This window comes from Geotrypetes seraphini, chromosome 1, assembly GCF_902459505.1.
Source record: "Geotrypetes seraphini chromosome 1, aGeoSer1.1, whole genome shotgun sequence".
NCBI classification, from domain to species: Eukaryota; Metazoa; Chordata; class Amphibia; order Gymnophiona; family Dermophiidae; genus Geotrypetes; species Geotrypetes seraphini.
In genome coordinates, this window is record NC_047084.1 from 122,877,603 (window position 1) to 122,900,030 (window position 22,428).

Genomic DNA, 22,428 nt, shown 5'->3' on the forward strand with positions numbered 1-22,428 from the left:
GGCAGCGATCGTGAGAGGAGCCGCAGGAAAGTTAAACAAGCTCGCAGCGGGCTTGCCGGCTCTGGAACACTTGCAATTATCATCTCAGCGGTGGCTTTTTTTCCACACCTCTGAAGGTGATTTCCAGCTGGGGAGGGGAAGCGGATGGTCAGGGCCCGGGCTGTTCGGTCCGTGCGGCCGCCATCAGGCATGGGAAGGGAAAGGAGCTGTCAGCGGGTATGCCCTGGATCGCCATCTTGGCAGCGGATTTTTATTTTTTTTCACAGGTGATTTTCAGCTGGGGAGGGGGAGAGGAAGCGGATGATCGGGGCTTGGGCTGTTCGGTCCGTGCAGGCTCCTCTCTTGCGGTCTTGCCGGCTCAGGCTCCCTTGCATGCAGGCGGGGATCGAGAGGCTTTCTGGCTTTAAATCCAACACCCCGGTCCAGCGTCCCATCCGATCCTACCTTTAAATTTATCTTTGGCAGCGGCAGTCAGGTCGGAAAAAGGAAGTCACATCAGGAGGGGTGCGGGATACGGCAGAGGGAACTTTCCCAATGGGTGCAACTGGGTGGGCCTTGAGGTGGCTGAGGAGGGGGGGAAGAAAAAGGAAGGGAGGCCTACTGCTGGACAGGGGGAGCAGGAAAGAGGTGCTGCTGGAAGGGGGGAGGTAAAACAAAGGGAGAAGGGCTGCTGCTGGATAAGGAGAGCAGTGAAGGGGTGGTGGTGGACACAGAGGAGGTAAAAGGAAGGGAGAATGGACAGGGGAAGCAGGCAAGGGGTGGTGGTGGACAGCCAAGGAAAAAGAAAGAAAGACAGAAATACAGAAAGCGACTAAGGAGAGAGAGAGAGAGAAAGAAATAAAGACAGACACACACATATATTCTAGCACCCGTTAATGTAACGGGCTATAAGACTAGTTTCCAATAAAGCACTATCAGTTGAGATCCCTTGTGGTTGATGATATCTTTGCCTCATGACTTTTCTGTGTGGACTGCTCTAAATTTAAACATCAAACAATGCTTTTACACCAGGTAAAAATAAAAAGGAACCACCTACCTGTGTGCTATCTACACCAATAGTTACATAGAAACATGACAGCAGATAAAGGCCAAATGGCCCATCTAGTCTGCCCATCCGCAGTAATTATTATCTTTCTCTCTCTGAAAGATCCCACCTGCCTATCCCAGGCCCTCTTTCCACCACCTCTTCCGGGAGACTGTTCCACATATCCACCACCCTTTCCTTTAAAATTAGAGACTAGCACAGGGCCAAATTTTTCTCCATCCCCGTGGGAACTCATTTTCCCGTCCCAGTCCCAGTCCTGCAAGACACATCCTCATCTGCACACTTTAAAATCCTAAGTGTTCGAGGCTTGTGCGGTTAAGGCAGAGCTTACAGGAATGGGGCAGGGACAGGGACAAAACTCATGGAGACAGGGCAGGGAAACTGAGTTCTTGTGGGGACTGAGACAAATTTGTTCCCATGTTATATTCTCTATTCTGTTGCTCAGTATTTAAAATGAGTCTCTGGGTGAATTCTTCTTCATTCCTGATCCTACCAGGCAGGCGATAGAAAGCCCCTTAGTTGATAGACCCAATATACCCCAGGCAGGGCCATCTAACATTCTGATTGATTTTTTAGACCAACTCTGGCCCACGAGCACCAACAGAGGGATTTTGGGATTTCAGGGCCGAGGCTCGAATATAACACGAAGAGGTCGGGGATATTACAACAGGGGATCTCAGAGAGGCAGGGGCAGGACATTTTACAACACTCAAACATGGTATTAGATGAAATTCCCATTTAGAATCTATCCTCTGTCACATTATCTAGTACACAGTTAAAAGTACAGGCTTGTCCTTTGTTCCAACTACACGTTATGACTCCTTTCAAACTAGGATAGATTTAAGTTTAAAAGGAAGTTACAGATACAACATTTTTATTTTTTTTTTTTGCAAAGTATGGGAACATCAATACCTATTCAGACGTCTGTTGTTAAAAGGAACTCTTCATGGATTCCTCCAGGTTCATGTGACCCCCAAATTTCAACATATTATGATTGCGTTATGAGGGACATTGGAAAGCAGAAAGAAGAAATATCAATATCACAATAATCTTAATAGATTCGAACTTGAAGCAATACAAGAACTTAAACTTAATAGAGATATAGTGATTAAGCCAGCTGACAAGGGTGGTGGTATAGTCATCTTAGACCTGGAGAAATATATCACTGAGGTGAAAAGACAAGTAGAAGATATGGAATTTTACCTCCCATTGGATCAAGATCCGACGCCAACACTTTTGGAAGACATTAAAACTCTAGTTGAAGAAGCACACACTGCTGGAATTTTGACTTCAAAAGAAAAACAATTTTGATTAATCATCATCTAACTATACCTACGATATATGTTTTACCAAAAATTCATAAATCTCTCACTGATCCTCCAGGAAGGCCAATTATCTCAGGTAACAACTCTGTTTTTGAACCCTTATCAGATTTTGTAGATTCCTTTTACGTCCGTTTGTTCCCCAAATTGAATCATACGTAAGAGACTCTTCTCATATGATTGATATTTTGGATAACTTTGATAGTGACATGGAAGACCTTATTTTGGTTACACTGGATATTGAATCCTTGTACACTAACATATCTCAGTTAGCTGCCATCAAAATCATAGAGCAGATACTTCAAAATAGTACTACCAACATGAGGATATCACATAGACTTTGTTATCACATTTGCTACTATCGCATTCACTCAGAATTATTTCTTTTTTGAAAACAAATTTTATGTCCAGATTAAGGGAACAACAAAACAAAAAAGCAGTAATTCCACAACCAAATATCAAATACACAAAAAAAGTTGAATGAAACAAAAATTAACTTTGGCAATTCAATTGCACTGATAGATCATAGAAGGCAAAACCTCAGCCCGTATTGCCATGTCTCATAACAGCCAAGGGCCATTGACAAATGCAATGTTATGGTTTCAATCATTGGTCCGCCTCCATCCCTTTAATATGAATGCAATAATTCATTAAGTGCTATAATTGATACAGACCATTTAACTTTTTTCAGGAAAGCTATCTTCATGGCTCAAACAGCACTATGACTTTTCTAACTGATTCTCTGAAGAAGTACTAACGAAACGGATCCGTCAGAGTCAGTTTCAATGATAAACTGAAATCTTTATCTATTTATGATAAAACTGCTATTTTTGCACAGAACTTTTTATATGACCTCATATAACTCCATTATTAACTTTGACAATCACAATAACTTTATTTATACAAAATTATAAAATTTACTGAAATTTTTTTTTTTAAATATCAATTATAGCACTTAATGAATTATTGCATTCATATAAAAAGGATGGAGGTGGACCAATGATTGAAACCATAACATTACATTTGTCAATAGCCCTTGGCTGTTATGAGATGCGGCAATATGGTCTGAGGTTTCGCTTTCTTCCATTTATGATCTATCAGTGCAATTGAACTGACAAAGTTAATTTTTGTTTCATTCCACTTTTTTGTGCAGATTAAGGGATATAGCTAACTTGTACGTCGCCCAATTTAAAAGGGAACATCTTAGCAACCATCCTTTTGAAAAAGAGCTCAGATTGTATAAGAGCTATATTGATGATGTCTTCATCATTTGGAAGGGGAGCCTCACTCGATTACATAGCTTTTTCAATTGGTTGAATTCCTGTGATCATAACCTTCATTTCAAGATGGAATATGATCTCAATTGCATATCTTTTCTTGACATCCTTATTCAGAAGGATAAATACTTTTTTCAAACAAGCATCTATAAAAAGCAACAGATAGAAATAGTTATCTACATTATTCCAGTTTTCATCAGCCACAGCTTAAAAACAATTTACCCTATTGCCAATTTTTAAGATTGAAAAGATTGTGCTCAAAGCCCTCCGAGTTTGAAGTACAAGCAACATCTGTGGCTAATCGTTTTGCACAGAGGGGGTATCCAAGGAAGGAGATTACTAAGGGATATCATAAATCTAAATTACTTCACAGAGATGATATATTGCAGACTGGTAAGAAGACAAGAAAACAACCTGAAATTGTGTGTTCTCTTAAGTTTTCCCATTTATCGAGTGACATACATAACATTTTATTCAAACATTGGCATATTCTCACTTTACATAAATGCTTTAATGACATTAAGCCCACGGTAGCATTGTCAAGAAAACAAAACTTGAAAGATAGATTAATACCATCGTCTTTACCCATTATTAGACGACAACAAGAAATACACTATGAACATTGATCATGCGGCTCCTGCTCTATTTGCAAGCATACTACGGATATTCAATCCTTCATACATCCAAGAACACATAAGGAATATAAACTCAATTTTAATAGTGATTGCAATACGGAAAATGTTTTGTATATCATTATGTGTCCGTCCAATCTTCTATATATTAGGAAAACTAAATGGAAAATAAAAATCAGAATAATAGAACATCGCAGCTGTATTCTGAGGAGAGTAGTATCTGCTCCATTGGTTAATCATTGGATCGAGATGGATCATACCATTGAAGATTTACATTTTTTTGTTTTTAAAACATTTAAATCCCAATGGGGAACAAAGAGCCATTTTTGAAATTAATACTACATACATACTGCATACCCTGCAGGTCGCAATCAAGATATAGACTAAATTTCTTTTCTCTGAAGATATTAACATATTGTAACGCATCAATCCGGCTTAACACTCTGCAACATAACAGCCCCTCATAAGCTCACAAGGTATAGGTCTACTAGATCCCCGGGTTCAGTACTCATTACCATATTGCATTAAGGGAAACAGATTTTAGAAGACAAAAGACACATTTCAGTCATTTTTTAAAAATATTTATTTATTTATATAATATCGGTCTAATAGGTGTTACTAAATGTGTTTAGATCGTGGTTTTTGTGTGCAATTTAACATAGTCACATGCTATCTATATGTTTTTAAACATTTTGTACCAATCAAGATTCGGTTCATATGTCATTTTAATGTGTTTTTATTTGTTTTTGGTTTTAACTCTTATTGCAAATTTTTATTATACATCTATTTGGTTCTCACATGCCACCGATATGTATTTTATTCATTTGTCTTATCAGCATATATTACTTTAGTGCGTATATGTTTATAGTATAGCAGGTGGAAGTATGACAGGGAAGAGATGAAGGGCCAGCTCCGCTCACTCGGAAGACAATTGAAGATCAGGGAGGTGAAGGTGGCCTTCTCCGAGATCCTCCCAGTACCAAGAGCGGATGGAAAGAGACAAGGGGAATTGCAAGTGATCAACGCCTGGATGAGATGATGGTGCGAAGAAGAGGGCTTTGACTTCGTGCGCAACTGGACGGCGTTCTGGGGAAAAAGCAAGTACTACAGAAAGGATGGACTACACCTCAACAAGGAAGGAGCAAGAGTATTGGCAGGCAACATGAAGAAGGCCATCGAGAAGGCTTTAAACTAAAAGATAGGGGAAAGCCGACAGTCAACCACCAGTCGATGGCACGGACGACAGGATGCCCCGACGAAGAAACCATGGGCTACTACCCATACACAGGAGGGGACGACATCACAGCAAATAAGGGAGACAGGGCAGGAAGGGACAACTCAGATACAGAAGGGGATAACCGCACAGCAAACAAGGGAGACAACACAGGAGCGGTTAAGGATACCGTGAAAGAAACAGTAGGGACAGCGAAGAGTAGAAAGTCCAAAAAGGTAACATGAAGAGAACTCAAATGTATGTATACGAATGCTAGAAGTCTAGGAAACAAAATGGGGGAACTAGAGACAATAGCAAGACATGATAAGTTGGAAATCATTGGCATAACAGAAACATGGTGGAATGAAGAAAACAAATGGGACACAGTACTATAGGATTCAAACTATATAGAAGAGATCGAGTAGGGCAGAAAGGTGGAGGTATTGCCCTATATGTTCAAGAAGGAGTAGAATCTGTTGGAGTGGCTACGATGGAAACGAAAGAGAAGCTGGAGTCCCTCTGGATCAAGATTCCTGGCCAAAACAGCGCAGACACAAAAATTGGCCTTTACTATCGTCCCCCAGGACAGGTGGAGGAAACTGACTCAGAAATGATAGAGGAAATCAAACAAGAATGCAAGACGGGCAATGTAATAATATTGGGAGACTTCAATTTCCCGAGGATAGACTAGAAACTAAGAACCTCCAACTGCGACAAGGAGGCCAAGTTCCTGGAGGCGCTAGGGGATTGCTTCCTGGAACAAATGGTAAAAGAGCCGACAAGAGGCAACGCCACCCTGGACTTGGGCCTAAATGGCCTCACGGGACCGACAAGAAGTAGAAGTCATGGTCCCGCTGGGGACGAGCGATCACAATGTGATGAACTTTAAACTTGACATCGGGAAAGGGAAACGTGCCAAAACCTTAACCACAACCTTAAATTTTAAAAAGGGCAAATACGATCGCATGAGAGCCATGGTGAAACAACGACTCAAGAAAAAGGTGGACAAACTTGAAACGGTAGACCAGGCATGGTCCCCTGAAAAATACTATCGCAGAAGCACAAAATCTCCACATTCAGAGGATTTCCAAAGAAGGGAGAACAAAAGGTAAGGGAGAACCGGCATGGCTTACCAGACAGGTGAGGGAAGCCATAAAAGAAAAGGACTCTTTCAAAAAATGGAAACGCATGAAAACAATCGAAGCATGGAACAAACATAAAGATGATCAGAAGAAATGTCACAAGGCGGTGAGGGATGCCAAAAAGGACTATGAGGAAAAAATAGCGCAAGAGGCCAAAAACTTCAAGCCCTTCTTTAGATACGTGAAAGGGAAAAACCCCGCAAAAGAGGCAGTGGGACACTTGGACGACCAGGGAAGAAAAGGGTACATCAAGGAAGATAAACAAATTGCAGATATACTAAATTCCTTCTTTGCGTCCGTCTTTACGGAGGAGGATACCGCAAAAATACCAGAAGCAGTGAAAGTGTTTAGTGGAGTAATAGAAGACAGCCTCACCACTGTTCAAGTGGAGTTGGACCAGATATACTACCAGATCGACAAACTTAAAAGTGACAAATCCCCTGGACCGGATGGAAGTCACCCAAGAGTCTTAAAGGAATTGAAGGTTGAAATCGGAGAGTTATTGCAAAAACTTGCCAATCTGACAATCAGAACTGGACAGATACCAGACGACTAGAAGATAGCGAACGTCACGCCAATTTTCAAAAAAGGATCGAGAGGAGAACCGGGCAACTACAGACCTGTGAGCCTTACGTCTGTCCCTGGAAAGATGGTTGAAGCACTGATCAAGGATAGCATAGTCCGGCACTTGGATACACACGACTTGCTGAAACCCAGTCAACATGGCTTCAGGAAAGGGAAATCACGTTTAACGAATTTACTTCAATTTTTTGAGACCGTGAACAAACAAATTGATAGCGGAAAGCCAATGGACATAATATATTTGGACTTTCAGAAAGCGTTCGACAAAGTTCCACATGAAAGACTTCTCAGGAAACTACAAAGCCATGGAATAGAGGGAGATATACAAAGATGGATAGGCAAATGGCTGGAAAACAGAAAGCAGAGAGTAGGCATAAATGGGAAGTTCTCCGACTGGGAGAAAGTGACTAGTGGTGTACCCCAGGGCTCGGTAGTTGGGCCGATCCTATTTAATATTTATATCAATGACCTGGAAGACGGAATATCCAGTGAGATCATTAAGTTTCCAGACGACACAAAGGTATGCCGGGCAATCAGATCGCAGGAGGATAGCGAGGAACTCCAGAGCGACTTGTATCAGTTAGAGAAATGGGCAGAGCAATGGCAGATGAAGTTCAACGTGGAGAAATGCAAAGTAATGCATTTAGGCAGTAAGAATAAGGAACACGAGTATATAATGTTAGGCGCAATTCTGGGTAAGAGTGAACAAGAAAAGGACCTGGGTGTACTGATAGATAGGACCCTGAAGCCATCGGCACAATGCGCGGCAGTGGCAAAGAAAGCAAACAGAATGTTAGGCATGATAAAGAAAGGAATCACGAGTAGATTGAAGAAAGTCATAATGCCGCTTTATAGAGCAATGGTCAGACCACACTTGGAATACTATGTCCAACATTGGTCTCCCAACCTAAAAAAGGATATAAAACTGCTGGAGAGGGTGCAGAGATGAGCAACGAAGCTAATAAAAGGTATGGAGAACTTGGAATATGAGGAACGACTCAAGAAACTGGGACTGTTCTCCCTTGAGAAGAGGAGACTGCGAGGGGACATGATCGAGACGTTCAAAATACTGAAAGGCATCGACAAAATAGAGCAGGAAAATAAATTATTTACATTGTCCAACGTGACACGGACAAGAGGACATGGTTTGAAGATAAGGGGGGACAAGTCCAGGACAAATGTCAGGAAGTTCTGCTTCACGCAGCGAGTGGTAGACACCTGGAATGCTCTCCCAGAGGAGGTTATTACGGAATCCACTGTGCTAGGGAGAGGCATAGAGGGATATGGGTGACTAAAACTACATCAGGTGTACACCTGACTGGGCCTCCGCGTGTGCGGACCACCAGACTCGATGGACCATGGGTCTGATCCGGAGATGGCAGTTCTTATGTTCTTATTATTATGGGCTCCTTTTATCAAGCTGCGGTAGGCGGTTAACACGTGGAATACCGCCTGCCGCACTAGTCGCTAACGCCTCCATTGACGAGGCGTTAGTTTTTTGGTGTGCCGCGGGGGTTAGCGCGTGATGAAATGTCCGACGCGCTAACCCCCGTAACGCATCTTGATAAAAGGAGCCCTATATGCTATAATAGAGATATTTCTGTGTTTTATCACATGCTGGGATCAGGACATGTTCATCATTTGTTTGCTTACACAGATTTTCTGTTTTTGGATTAGATAGGTGTTATCATAATTTTAATATATTTATTTTATTCTTTATACTTGGCATTCATTTCAATTGATAATGAATTCAATATATGTATGACAATGTAATGTAAATATCTCTTTGAACTATAAGCTTTCTCCTTTCATATACCCACTGTTTATTTGCCTCATAGACTTCCATGGCTTTGGATTGTGTTTTTGTTTTTATTATATTTTATTCTTATTGGCAATGAACTTATTCACGTGGATGTCACATATTAATTATGTGTATGAGATTGCAACGTGCACATTCTAATGAATTATGGAATTTTTTATACATAGCCTATTTTCTTCATATTTGGCATATTATCCTTAGTATAGTATTCCTTTTCCGGTTTCTATACACATGCTGTCTTTACTATTTTGTACACTTTTACATCTTTGGTAGGGAGAGGGGAGACATGATCGAAACATTTAAGTACCTCACGGGACGTGTCGAAGTGGAAGATGATATTTTCTTTCTCAAGGGACCCTCGGCCACAAGAGGGCACCCGCTCAAACTCAGGGGCGAAAAATTTCATGGCAACACCAGAAAGTATTTCTTCACAGAGAGAGTGGTTGATCATTGGAACAAGCTTCCAGTGCAGGTGATCGAGGCAGACAACGTGCCAGACTTTAAGAATAAATGGGATACCCATGTGGGATCCCTACGAGGGTCAAGATAAGGAAATTGGGTCATTAGGGCATAAACAGGGGGTGGGTAAGCAGAGTGGGCAGACGATGGGCTGTAGCCCTTTTCTGCCGTCATCTTCTATTTTCTATGTTTATGTTAGTTTTTATCTGGTGGATATGCATTAAAAAGCATTTGCACTTTAGCACTTTCTATTTTACTCAACAGATAATGTAGTTTATTTTGCATCACTTCATATAATATTTTTCTATGCTTCTATTGGATAGTTTTAATTTGTTTTTTCCTCTTAACCAGTTACAGGTCCCATTTTCGGGGTTTTTTTTTTTAAGTATCCCTGTTCAACATAATCCTTCTCATTCACTATGCCGTTTTCCCTTAGTTCCTCCCCTTTTCACAACAAGCAGTTGATTTGACCAATTACGATACTGTGTTTCAGTCTTACGTATGTAAATAGCTTGTCCAGTCACGCGCGTTTTTATTGCTTTGGTTTCCTGCAGCGTTCATCTCTCCACATACCAGGAACGTTTTACAGTATAGCTTGTCTTTTAGCCCGTTGTTCAGCTTAATTTGGTTTCCTTTTATGCGGATTTTTATGATGATACCTAGTTTTTTTTCCCTTTGTGATCCATGGCACATCGATATATTTTAGTTTTTTATGTAATGCATGTATAGCGGTAATGCCTAATCAAATCGGACTTTTATCGCAATGGTACCTTGTAGGACTTAGGTACTTTTTTCCCCTTTAACTCCTGTATTTTTGGTTGTTAATGTTAGTATAGTTTGTAGTTTTTTGCAGCTATGATTGCTTCTAAGGACCTAGAAGGAGCCATCTTTTTTAAAATCGGATCTTTTTTATGCCATCGCATAGCTTTCTCCTTTTTTTGCATTTTTTTGGATCTTTTGCACCTCGAGTTCATGTGTGCTATATTTTTCCTTTTTTGAAGTTTGAAATCATCTTTATGTAGTCAGACTCAATTGTTGTGTTTAGTTTATTATTATTATTATGTTCTTGTATACCGCCATACCCAATGAGTTCTAGGCGGTTCACATCAATTAATTAAGATCCGATCTGAACACGGATTTACAACATTTTGTCGGAGTTACAAGCAACGAGGAAGGAAATGTTGGAACATTTTATCAGAAATTTATCAGAGTTACAAGCAGCGACAAGGTTGGATTGGAAGGAAAGAGGGAGGGAGACAAGTCTCATTTTAATTTCTTTTAAATAAACTTGATTTTTAACCTAAAATATTTTTTTTTATGACTATATGGGCTTTTATATATGTTTTTATCGCATAGAAACATAGAAATAGACGGCAGATAAGGGCCACGGCCCATCTAGTCTGCCCACCCTAATGACCCTCCCCTACCTTTCTCTGTGAATAGATCCCACGTGTCTATCCCATTTGACCTTAAAATCAGGCACGCTGCTGGCCTCAATAACCTGAAGTGGAAGACTATTCCAGCGATCAACCACCCTTTCAGTGAAAAAGAATTTCCTGGTGTCCCCGTGCAGTTTCCCGCCCCTGATTTTCCACAGTTGCCCCCTTGTTACCGCGGGACCCTTTTTATATTTGTTTCCCCTGGATCAATTAGTTCTCCCATGTATTCATCATCATAGGACTTTTAGGGCTCCTTTTACGAAGCCGCGTTAGCAGTTTAACGTGTGTAATAGCACGCGATAAATCGCTTCCTCTTGAGCAGGTGGTAGTTTTTTTGGCTAGCGTGGGGGTTAGCGCGTGACAAAAAGTCGCACGCTGAAGCCAACACAGCTTCGTAAAAGGAGCCCTTAGGGCATGAATGGTGTCCTGCATTGTTTCCTTCTATCTTTCCCTTTTCCCCCCTTTTTAACTACCTCTTTTACTTTTTTTTCCCTGTGTTGCTGTAAATTTATTTCACTATATAGCCTTTGCATATATCCGCTTAGAACTGCAAGGTACAGGCGGAATAGAAGTCACTAATGTAATGTAATGTAATATTACAAATACTAGTCGTTAAGCCCGTTACATTAACGGGTGCTAGAATTTATGTCTGTCTGTATTTTTCTTTCTGTCTCTTTCCTCCCTCCATTTCCCTGTGTCTCTGCTTTCTTCCTCAGTCTGCACTCTCAAGCTGTAACATTACTGCTTAGCTTTTTCTCCCTGCAAGCATCTCTGCTCTCTTTCTCATCCCCAGTCTCTTTGCTATTTTTCTCTTCTTGCAGGGTTCTCTGCTCTCCTTTCTCTATATGTTCCTGATTCCTGTAAACTTGTTTTCTCTGTATGCTCTTGATCCTGTGTTTACCTGTAGGTGTCTTTTCCTTTTTATTCCTTCTTCATGTATGGTTGATTTATTAAAAGTTTTTTTATTTTTCCTATTTGTTGCATGCCTGTCTCCTTGGCCGCTGTATGTTTCTAATTTTTTGCTTTGTGTGTTTGTTTGTGTTTTTTTGCTGATTGTCTACTTGGTCGCTGTCAGTCTGTCTGTCTCATTGGCTGCTGTATGTCTGTATGCCTTTTTTTCAGTCTAACTCCTTGGCCACTGTATGTCTGGAAGGTTTTTTTTCCTGAATTTATCCTTGGGCATTGTAATTTTTATTTTTTTCTGTTTGTCTCCTTGGCTGTTTGTATTTTTTTGCTGTCTCTCTGTCTGTCTCCTTGGCTGCTGTATGTCTGTTTGTCATTTTTTTTCCTGTGTCTCTCTCTCCTTGTCCTCTGTGTTTTGCTATTTTTTCAATCTGTGTCTTTAGCCCCCTGTCCTTCTGTGACTGTCTGTGTGTCTCTCTCTACTTGTGCACTGTTGTTTGTTTGTTTTTTTCAATCTCTCTTTAGCTCCTGATCCCCTCTCACTGACCCTTGCGTGACTGCATGTAATTCCGGTTAGGTTTCCATGGCAACCCTGCTCGCGGGTCTGTGAGTGTAGGGCCGTTTTGTCGGGTCTGGCGGCGCCGGGTTGGGAAGAGTCCTGGCTCCTTTTTTGGTTTGGGCCCGTGCAGAGGGGCTCAACAGCGCACAACCACCTTTCCTTCCCTCCCTCCATCAGGTGCAGTGCAGCTCCACCAATGTTAAAAACAGCCGCGTCGAAATCGGAGCCCTGCCACTGCCGTAGCACTTTCCCCTCTGCCTTGGTCCCGCCCCTTCTCTGACATATGGGACCGCGGCAGAGGGAACGTGTTACGGTGGCGGCAGGGCTCCAATTTCAAAGCAGCTGCTTTTAACATAGGCAGAGCTGAACTGTACCTGATGGAGGAAGGGAAGGAACGGTGGGGCAAATTTGGTCAACGGCAGGAATTGTTTGGCGGACCAAGCACCGTGAAACCGTGAGGAAGGCCACCGCAGCCTCGCAGCTAGGTAGGGGGACAACAATGGCGCTTATGCTCAAGCCCCCGCCGCAGCTCCTCTCTCGATCCTGGTGCGGTTCGAGAGAGGATTCGTGGCGGCGGCTTGAGCATAAGCGCGATTGTTGTCCAAGTTGCCGAGTTTGGTGACGTAAACCCGCGCATGCGCACTAAAAAAAACGCACTTCTCTGAGAATTTCCCATTTATGATCACCCTCTGTTTTCTATTCTCTAGCCATTTGCCGATCCATCTGTGCACTTCTCCTCCTATTCCATGACTTAGTAATTTACTCATAAGCCTTGCGTGCGGGACCTTGTCAAACGCTTTCTGGAAGTCCAAGTAAATTATGTCCACCGGTAGCAATCTTTAATATGGTCTCGCGGTTCCTGCTATATCATTGGGATTGCAAATGGCATCGCTGCCTTTCATCGATTGAGGCAGTGACGAAGTCCATTGGAACAACTGGTACAGATGATATGTGGAGCCTAAGACTTATCCTGGTCACCCAATGGATAGCCAAAATGCAATTTGTATACCTTCTACAGATCTACAATACTTGGGCGACGTTGTGCTTTCGTCATGAATGAACCACAGACATAACAGAAACTATCTGGATGATTAGTACAATGTCTTGGCATGTTAAAGACTAATATTAATCACCGTAAATGTCTGTAGCATAAAAAAACAAAGACAACTGTCGTTAACCCTCCTTATACGTTTATTCTATAAACGTATAATATATCACCCTATTAATGTTTATAATTATATATAATGAGCCTCATCACAAAAATGTGACATGCTAGTGAAAAACTAAACACAGATTTGAAATCTGATGAAAAATACTACAAAACTCACCCAACATTAACTCCGATGAAAATGATTTGTTGACCTGTGTTGTTTAGATGAAAACAAGAGAATTGACCCAATGATCTCCACAGACAAATCACTTGGCTTTTTGAGCCCATGTCCTGCACACAGCTTCTACGGAACAGTTTATTTTCGACTGGCATTTTTATCCACGTATCTTTACCATAGGACTTCATAGGGACCCCTGAAGAAGACATTCTGTCGAAACATAGACCATGTTGGGTCCAGGGTCCAAAGCTTTTCAGCGGACTGCGTCCTAGAGGTTTTTATGTGGTCTGCCAAGTTTTAATATTATTTTAATATTAATAAAGTCCATCTCAGGAACATCATTTCTCCACATTGTTTTTTGTTTCGACCTGTGTTGTTTACTACTTTAACAGTGTGTCTCATTCTCTAAACTGTGCCTTACTTTTGGGTTTTGTTCTTTTAGGAGTTTTTCCTTCAGCATACAAGTTTAAAGGTAGTGTTTACACCATTTTTAAAAAGTTTTTATTCTCTGCACCTTGTTTTGTATTTATTTGTTTATAACACGCCTTTCCCAAACAGAATCACATACAGTACAACAAATTGAACATGAATAAAACATAATAGTGATAATGTAAAGCCTAAGAGGCTATCAGCGCCTCACATCAAAAAACTATAAATCAAGTCCACTATTTCATCTTACAGAAGAGGTGTTTCTTCAACATTTTCTTAAAACCACTCGAACATGTTTGATGTACCTTGTAGGAGGTTAATGTTTTTTATTCATTCTCCTGCAATTGGCCTATAGTAGAGTCCTTGTTATGTGTGTGCTTTTATTAAAAGTTGAAGAAAAGAAAGCAGGACTGTATCCTGTTTCCTTCTTGTCTAGTTGAAGCATAGTAACATAGTAGATGACGGCAGATAAAGACCCAAATGGTCCATCCAGTCTGCCCAACCTGATTCAATTTAAATTATTTTCTTCTTAGCTATTTCTGGGCAAGAATCCAAAGCTCTACCCAGTACTGTGCTTGGGTTCCAACTGCCGAAATCTCCGTCAAAACCTACTCCAGCCCATCTACATCCTCCCAGCCATTGAAGCCCTCTCCAGCCCATCCTCCCCCAAATGGCCATATATAGACCGCGCAAGTCTGCCCAGTACTGGCCTTAGTTCAATATTTAATATTATTTTCTGATTCTAGATCCTCTGTGTTCATCCCACGCTTCTTTGAACTCAGCCACCATTTTCCTCTCCACCACCTCTCTTGGGAGCGCATTCCAGGCATCCACCACCCTCTCCGTAAAGTAAAATTTCCTAACATTGTTCTTGAATCTACCACCCCTCAACCTCAAATTATGTCCTCTGGTTTTACCATTTTCCTTTCTCTGGAAAAGATTTTGTTCTACGTTAATACCGCAGCACAACCATCCCCTGAAGATTAAGGAGCTGGCCACAAAACAGGAGGCGGGGAAGGAAGAGGCAATGGAGATGGAGGCCCAGCCCCTGACCCAAACCCCTTCACAAAATTTAACCATAGGCACTCTTGTTTTCCTGCCTCACCACTGCAGCCTGAACTTCAGAGCATCTTCTGGCAAGCTGCTGAATTAAAGAATGGGCCTCAGGCAGAAGAGGTTTCTTCAGGCAAGCTAGCAACGCATAAAGCCAATGGCTCAATTCTGGATCTTCAATATTCCAATACCCTGATAACAAATTTTTTGGTTTGTGCTACATCAGAGCATCTTGCTACTTCAATCTGCACCCATTTTGAGATACTCCTGTGGAATTCTAGGGGCTGAACGGTGGGATCAAAATCATTGCCAAGATCACAGTCCCCCACAGGCAACAACTGCGGCAAAAGCTCTTCTACACTAGACTCCATGCTGCGCAGAACACTCCTCACCATTGTGCCTGGGATCAATCAACATGTCAGCTAGCAACATCTAACTGGCCCATTCTAACTCTTCCCAAAGAATGGAGGGTCCCCTGTCAGTAGGAAACCCTCTTTAGTATGGTGTGGCCAGCATCTGGGTGTGACTATCTATAAGTGTCCCTACAATAGCCTCAAATATCTTCAAATACTGCTATGGAACAGCGTGATATCAATAAATACCAAGCAGTAAAACTATTTTTGTGCCTATATGTATTTTTGCAGTTTCATCAGATATGCGACCTCCAACCTGTTATTGATGAAATATGGCTGAATTATTTCTCTTTGGCATATAATCTCATCACTGAATCTGCTTTTTTTAATTTACTTTTTTAAATAAAGTGCTTTTGTGCTTCATATACATAGTGCAAGTGACTTCATAAAACTTTCATCAATAATTTAACATTAATATCTTAATTGCTAAGAAAGCCTCCAAACGTTTGCTTTATTTTGCTTAGCTTATAGCCTACTGTTGGCTTTTAGTTTTCACTCCATTTTTTCATCTGCGCCGGGAAAGGACTGGTCTACATGTTTCGCCCTTGGCTTTATTAAGAACAGCCCCCTCTTCATGGCCACATTCTCTGTCACAGTTAACACCTTATCATGCACTGATAGTATGTCATGTACACCAGCACATAAGATGGGGACTCTCTGATTAGGTGTGTAAGGGGTGAGGTGTTCCATCTTCACCTATTTCATGATCCTTGTTTTCTTCCAGACTCTCCTGTACCACAGTATCCTGCTCATCTTTGAACTTAATCAGCTCAGAATCTGTAATGTTCACATTTTTACCTGTCCCAAGGAGGTCAATACCATCAAAATCCAGTGTGATTAATTTTCCGACGGGGCAAATTTGAAAGTGTCTCCCCATGCCTGAAAGGCTTACACTGGCTACCCATAAAAAAAGATTACAAGATAACCTGCATGGTCCACAAATTCATTTATGGCGATAACTCCGCAGGACTTAGTGCAGACATCACTGTTGCACACTCCTTTCTCACTACAAGACCTCATCAGCGATACAAACCAGCCTCCCCCTCCCCCCCCCCCCGAAGCTGCATGAATCCATGTTCATGTACCAAGGCCCCAAGATAGGGAATGACCTCCTTCTCCACCTACAACAACCATGCACGTCCTACGTCTTCAGAAAAAGACTAAAGATACATCATCTCTCCTTGAACCAATAGCATAAACTCAGAGCTCCAGCCTCCTAACCTTTCTTCAGTGTTCATGTCCTCTGATTGCTAATCTTATTGTAAACCGCATCGAATCCTATTTGAAACTTGTGGTATAGAAGAATGAATGGTATGATATGATATGATGGCATTTTCAGCCTGAATTGTCACTAGAGTGTTATCTTCCTCCACTTCTTTCACAGATATGCTAGCTTCCTTTTCTTCAGAAGCTGCCAGCTCAGTTTCAGCTGCATGTTCTTCTGAAGGAAGAGGTTTAGATACTTCTGTTATAACAACACCAAAATCTGCTAAATCTTTATCACCTTTATCCTCTTCTATTTTATCAACTTAAAAAAACTTTCATTCTTTGTCTCATCTCTTGATTCTTCAACTGGATTTTCCTCTAGGCCATCTTATCTGCATGTTTCACTGTATCACTTTGTACTTCCATTTTCTTCATTTTCAATAGCCATATCACGCTCTCCCAGTCCTATACCTTTCTCCCATACAGGATTATCAGTGACCTCTAGGGATGTGGTGTCCTCAAGTTCTTTTTCTCCATTAAAATTTCCCTTTCCAGCTTTTGCTTCTGCTGGATCAAGCAAAGCATCAATGTCTTGTTCCTCCCTTCTCAAACATACTCCCAGCTGTTCTTCCACAGGTGGCCCCACAGAGAAATGAAACCTGAAATGTACATAGAATTTTTCAGAGACAGATGACGATTTTCTTAGGTGTAGTCTCACATAGGGTCGATGATATCTGCATGTTTGCACAACAGTACCTGGTAGCCTCACAGTGGCCAAATGGGTTGGGAATGAAGTCCCCTATAAGGCACACACAAAGCCCTGTCAGTAGCAAACACTTCAGAAGAAAATAGTCACATTAACAGCATTTACACATCTTTAAGAGAAGCAACTGTATTGTCACAGTGAACAGCAACAGGAAAGCCATTGCAAGGAAGGTTGGAAGTGCAAGACTCCAGGCCTGAGAGGGTAGGAGACACCAGGGCATTGTGGGTAGGATAGTTCATAATCACAATCTGGTATCACCATCCTGGTGCATTTTGGGACCTGCTTCACTCATCTGTATGGTCAGGATCAGTCAGTGCAGATGACATACAGCTTTTAGAAGTAGGTAACCAGCTGTGTAGCTATACCTGCACCCTGGAGTTGGCTATCTTCCCATATCTGTTTGCCTATTGGCTTTTGGAAAAAATCTACTGTTGGATAGAAAATGAATCACCATATTTATGGTACATCCATCATCTCCAGGATAGGGTCAACCTACGACTAGGTGAGACTGGCCCAGGGTGCCAAATACTCAGGCCCGTGACATCACTGGCCCATGTTAGGCTCACCTATCCTTACCCAACCAGCAGTCTACTGTCATCCGCTGCGGTCTGGACAGGAGGCAGTGCAAGGCAGCTTCTTATTTAATAGAACAGTAATCTGGCCAGTCAAGAGGGACAGCTCAGGTTACCATATGGCACCAGAAAAAGGAGGACGGATTGAGACATCTGGGTTTTACTTCCATTGCACTCAGCAACATGCATGATAAACGCAAAGCACTAAAGCTAAATTTCGGCAATCTTCCTTTCAAATCGACAGCAATATTTACCGTTAGTACCACAGCAGCCCCCTTCCAAAACTCTTACACGATTCAGAAACAAGATACAATAAGAAATCTAGAGGCACCTTACAAAATATAAGATGTGAGGATGACTGGCAGCAAAGATGTACAGAAAAACAGGCAAGAGGAGTTGCGAACACACATCAAATCAGCACTGGGATTTTACTGCTGAAAATCTGAAGAATCTTGGTGAGACGCTTATGGTTTTGTCAATAATATAACTCCATAAACCCAGGAGTCAAATTATGGCAGTGAAAAGGATTTGGTCTACAGTGGATGAAACAGGAGCAACTCCTTATGGACTTGGATATAGGGTGGACTCAGCCCCACACTTCAAATACATTCTCTGAAGGCTCGGTGACTCCAACAGGAAAAGCTTTTTGGAACTTCCTCAATGCCAACATCTTCCACAGTGGATCCTGTGCTATATTGGTACCATCGGTACAGACATTGGCATCAGTACCATCACCGGAGAAACAGATTGAGAAGTATTCTTTCCCTTCACACCATGCATCACTAACCACAGTAAACTGATGCAGTCAAAACGTCGACACAAGCAGTGCATCATCAGTGCAGGCTGTATCACCTCTAAGGCGTGCCTCTTTATCGAGGTCACCAATGCTTCAACACCCTGCAGCGCTATCTGTACCAATTACTCTAGACATGGTACCGGCGGCGTCCATAATGGACTAACTTCGGGAGCTGCTTCAGAAGGAGTTGGCTGTCATCCGTCACCACTGCCTGCATCTCCTTTGGTACCGGCTCAGCCTGAACATGATTTTTCAAGGCTTCCCAGAACTTATTCACTTCATCAAAAATTGAGATTACATTCCTGGCACCGAAGCTCTACATTTTCTTTGACCAACCATAGGCATTGTAGCCACCATGTTTCACAGCACCAGACTCCTTCCACTCCATGCAAATCTCCAAGGATCCCATTTGTCAACAAGCATTTTGCTACTGGAGTTCTGTCACCTGAACCTTAACAAGGGCCACATGCTGACTCTAAATCTGGCAAACCTTATGGCAAAAAATTCAACAAAAATGGTTAAATCCAGTCGAGTAGCATGAATAAATATCAACGTTGTCTGGATTGTGTTTAATTTCATCAATTTGATATATTATATTCAAAAAAAGACGCTTCAGCCCCACCACTCCACCGCTTGTAATGATTCAAACAGCGGGAAGCTTGTTGTGGTGCTTCATCATTGGCAGTCAATTTTACATGATATTTTTTCTCCTAATTTCAACTCTTTATTTATTTTTTCTATGTATCAAAAATCTTTAAAGAAATAAATATTTCAGAGACTCTTCACTTCTTGAGTGTCATAATGGATGCTTTAAAAAGTAGATAATACTTATCTCAGCCAAAAACCCAGGGAGTCAGACCCGACATGTTTCACAACCAAGTGTGTTTTCAAGGGTCTCCCTGTAAAAAATACATATATAGAGCAGAAGTTGTGACATACAATTGTGTCCCACCCCTCTCTAATCTAAAACTTAATCCAAAAATAGTTTGTTAAATTAGATCGTGTACTCACCAAGGGTGCCGCTGTCATCCGACTCCAAGTTAGTAATGAGAAAAGATGGCGGCGGCGGCCCTGGTGTGCAGTTTAAATTCTCCCTCTCAATCACCAATATCTCCAGCCCCTGCATTCTATTGGTCCCAACTGAATTACACCGTCCCCCACTCGATTTCTATGTTCAGCCCGCGAGGCTCAACGGTGTCAAGTGAAAAGATGAATTCAGCCTAATTGAGTCACCCCCTCCATCCCACCCAACTACTTTCTTGATAACACACCATCTCAAATCGGCAATCGTATGTTTAAATCTCAACCAGTGTTCAACTAAGGGAGCTTGTGTGATCTCATTAGAGATGCGTGATTTGTGTTCTGTAAGTCTGGTTCTTATTCTCCTGCTCGTGCGCCCCACATATATGAGGTCGCACGGGCATAATATAATATATATGACCCCCTGAGAATTACAGTCAGTGACATGTTGAGATTTCAAAATGACTGACTTTCCAGGAATCTGCCAGGAATCCCCCTGGATGGCAGAAGGGCACCATTGGCATTTGCCGCATATGCCATGGCGCCCCTCCTCCCTCTCAACTGGGCAAGTACCATACTTTTGAAAATTGCATCGTTGGCCTAATGTACTGCCCCGAGTGTATGCTATCTTGAGAAAAGTTTCTAAAGACTTGTGGGGTTGTACAATGAACCAGTGCTTTCTAAATATCTCTACCACCGCTCTTACTGCTCTAGAAAAAGGAAGAACACAGGTGAGTTTATCGTCTTCACTTTGGATATTAGAAGATTCCTGCAAAAGAAGCTCTCTCTGTGCATATTTGCCCCTATAAAAGGCCTGCTTAATGGATCTTTCTGGATAGCCCCTATTGCGGAGGCGGTCCATCAGTTCCCTAGCTTGCTTTTTGTACTCTTCCATAGTGGAAGAGACCCTACGTATCCGTAGAAACTGGCCTATGGGTAGATTAAATCGGAGCTTAAATGGGTGGAAACTGTTAAAGTGCAGGATAGTGTTGCGAGTAACTGATTTTCTATATACATCCCCGTGGAAGCCCTATATTGGGTTTTGGGGCAGATTTCTGGATGATATTTTTTTCATCTGGTATAGTACTAAACAAGACCTTGATTTGTTTGTGGAGTTTTTGGATTCAGTCGATTTAAACATTAAATTTACGATGACATGCCATCAGACGAAAATTGAATTTTTAGATATTACTGTGCAAGTATGTGGGGATAATATCAGCACGTCCTTATATAGAAAATCAGTTACTCGCAACACTATCCTGCACTTTAACAGTTTCCACCCATTTAAGCTCCGATTTAATCTACCCATAGGCCAGTTTCTACGGATACGTAGGGTCTCTTCCACTATGGAAGAGTACAAAAAGCAAGCTAGGGAACTGATGGACCGCCTCCGCAATAGGGGCTATCCAGAAAGATCCATTAAGCAGGCCTTTTATAGGGGCAAATATGCACAGAGAGAGCTTCTTTTGCAGGAATCTTCTAATATCCAAAGTGAAGACGATAAACTCACCTATGTTCTTCCTTTTTCTAGAGCAGTAAGAGCGGTAAGAGAGGTGTATTCATTCTCTTCAAAACCTCTCTACAAGTTCGTGTCTTACATCAACTATCTGACTCGGAGGGCAGATGGATTGCTACCTCAGTTCAAATTGGTGATTCTCTCTTCTCCATCGTTAATATTTATGCACCAAACATCGACTTGCCGTCTTTTATGTCCTCTGTCAGAAATACGCTGCTGGATGTAGCCGATAACCCCTTAATCATTGGTGGTGACTTTAATCTCCCGTTAGATGCTAGCAAGGATAGACACTCTCTTTCCCAATTCCGTCCCTCTAAAATGTGGACCGAACTTCATCATATCATTCAAGATCTGGGTCTCTGTGACCCTTGGAAATCACTCCACTCTGAAGAATGCTCCTTTACATTCTACTCCGCCCCTCACCGATCATATTCTAGAATTGATTTTTTTCTCATCTCTAAATCTCTTCTTCCCCTGATCCGTGCTTCCCTTATTCACCCTATTATTCTTTCGGATCATGCTCCCATTGGTCTACATGTGGAACTACAACATACTCATCCAAACTGTATTTGGCAATTTAATACCTCGATTCTCTCCGACTCTGCTTTTCTTGATAAAACTCGTAGCTTTATTTCAGAATTCTTCATTAACAACACCTCTTCTATCTCCTCCTATACCACCATTTGGGAAGCCTTCAAAGTGAGTCTTAGGGGTGAAGTGATTAGTTTCTTGGCCCGGAAGCGTAAGTCTGACCTCTCTAATATGGAGACATTGGAGAGAGATATCTCCATATTGGAAAACCAACAGGTTACCAAAAATCCCACCCAAGTCTCCTCGGACTTAATACAGAAAAAGGTTGAGTTTAATCTACTTTCTCGACATAAATCCCAGTAAGACTTTTTAATCTCTAAAATTGACACTTATATGTCTGCTAACA

General features: G+C 41.7%; 1 protein-coding gene across 1 annotated transcript; it reads right to left on the bottom strand.

The window, feature by feature from the left end:
• Window positions 1-15,221: 15,221 nt before the first annotated feature.
• Window positions 15,222-15,573, bottom strand: LOC117366707 (gem-associated protein 2-like). Its single transcript, XM_033958446.1, has 2 exons — window positions 15,468-15,573; window positions 15,222-15,394 (listed from the first exon to the last, which is right to left on the bottom strand). Exons 1-2 carry the CDS (start codon window positions 15,571-15,573, stop codon window positions 15,222-15,224), a joined length of 279 nt encoding a protein of 92 aa, XP_033814337.1.
• Window positions 15,574-22,428: the final 6,855 nt, after the last annotated feature.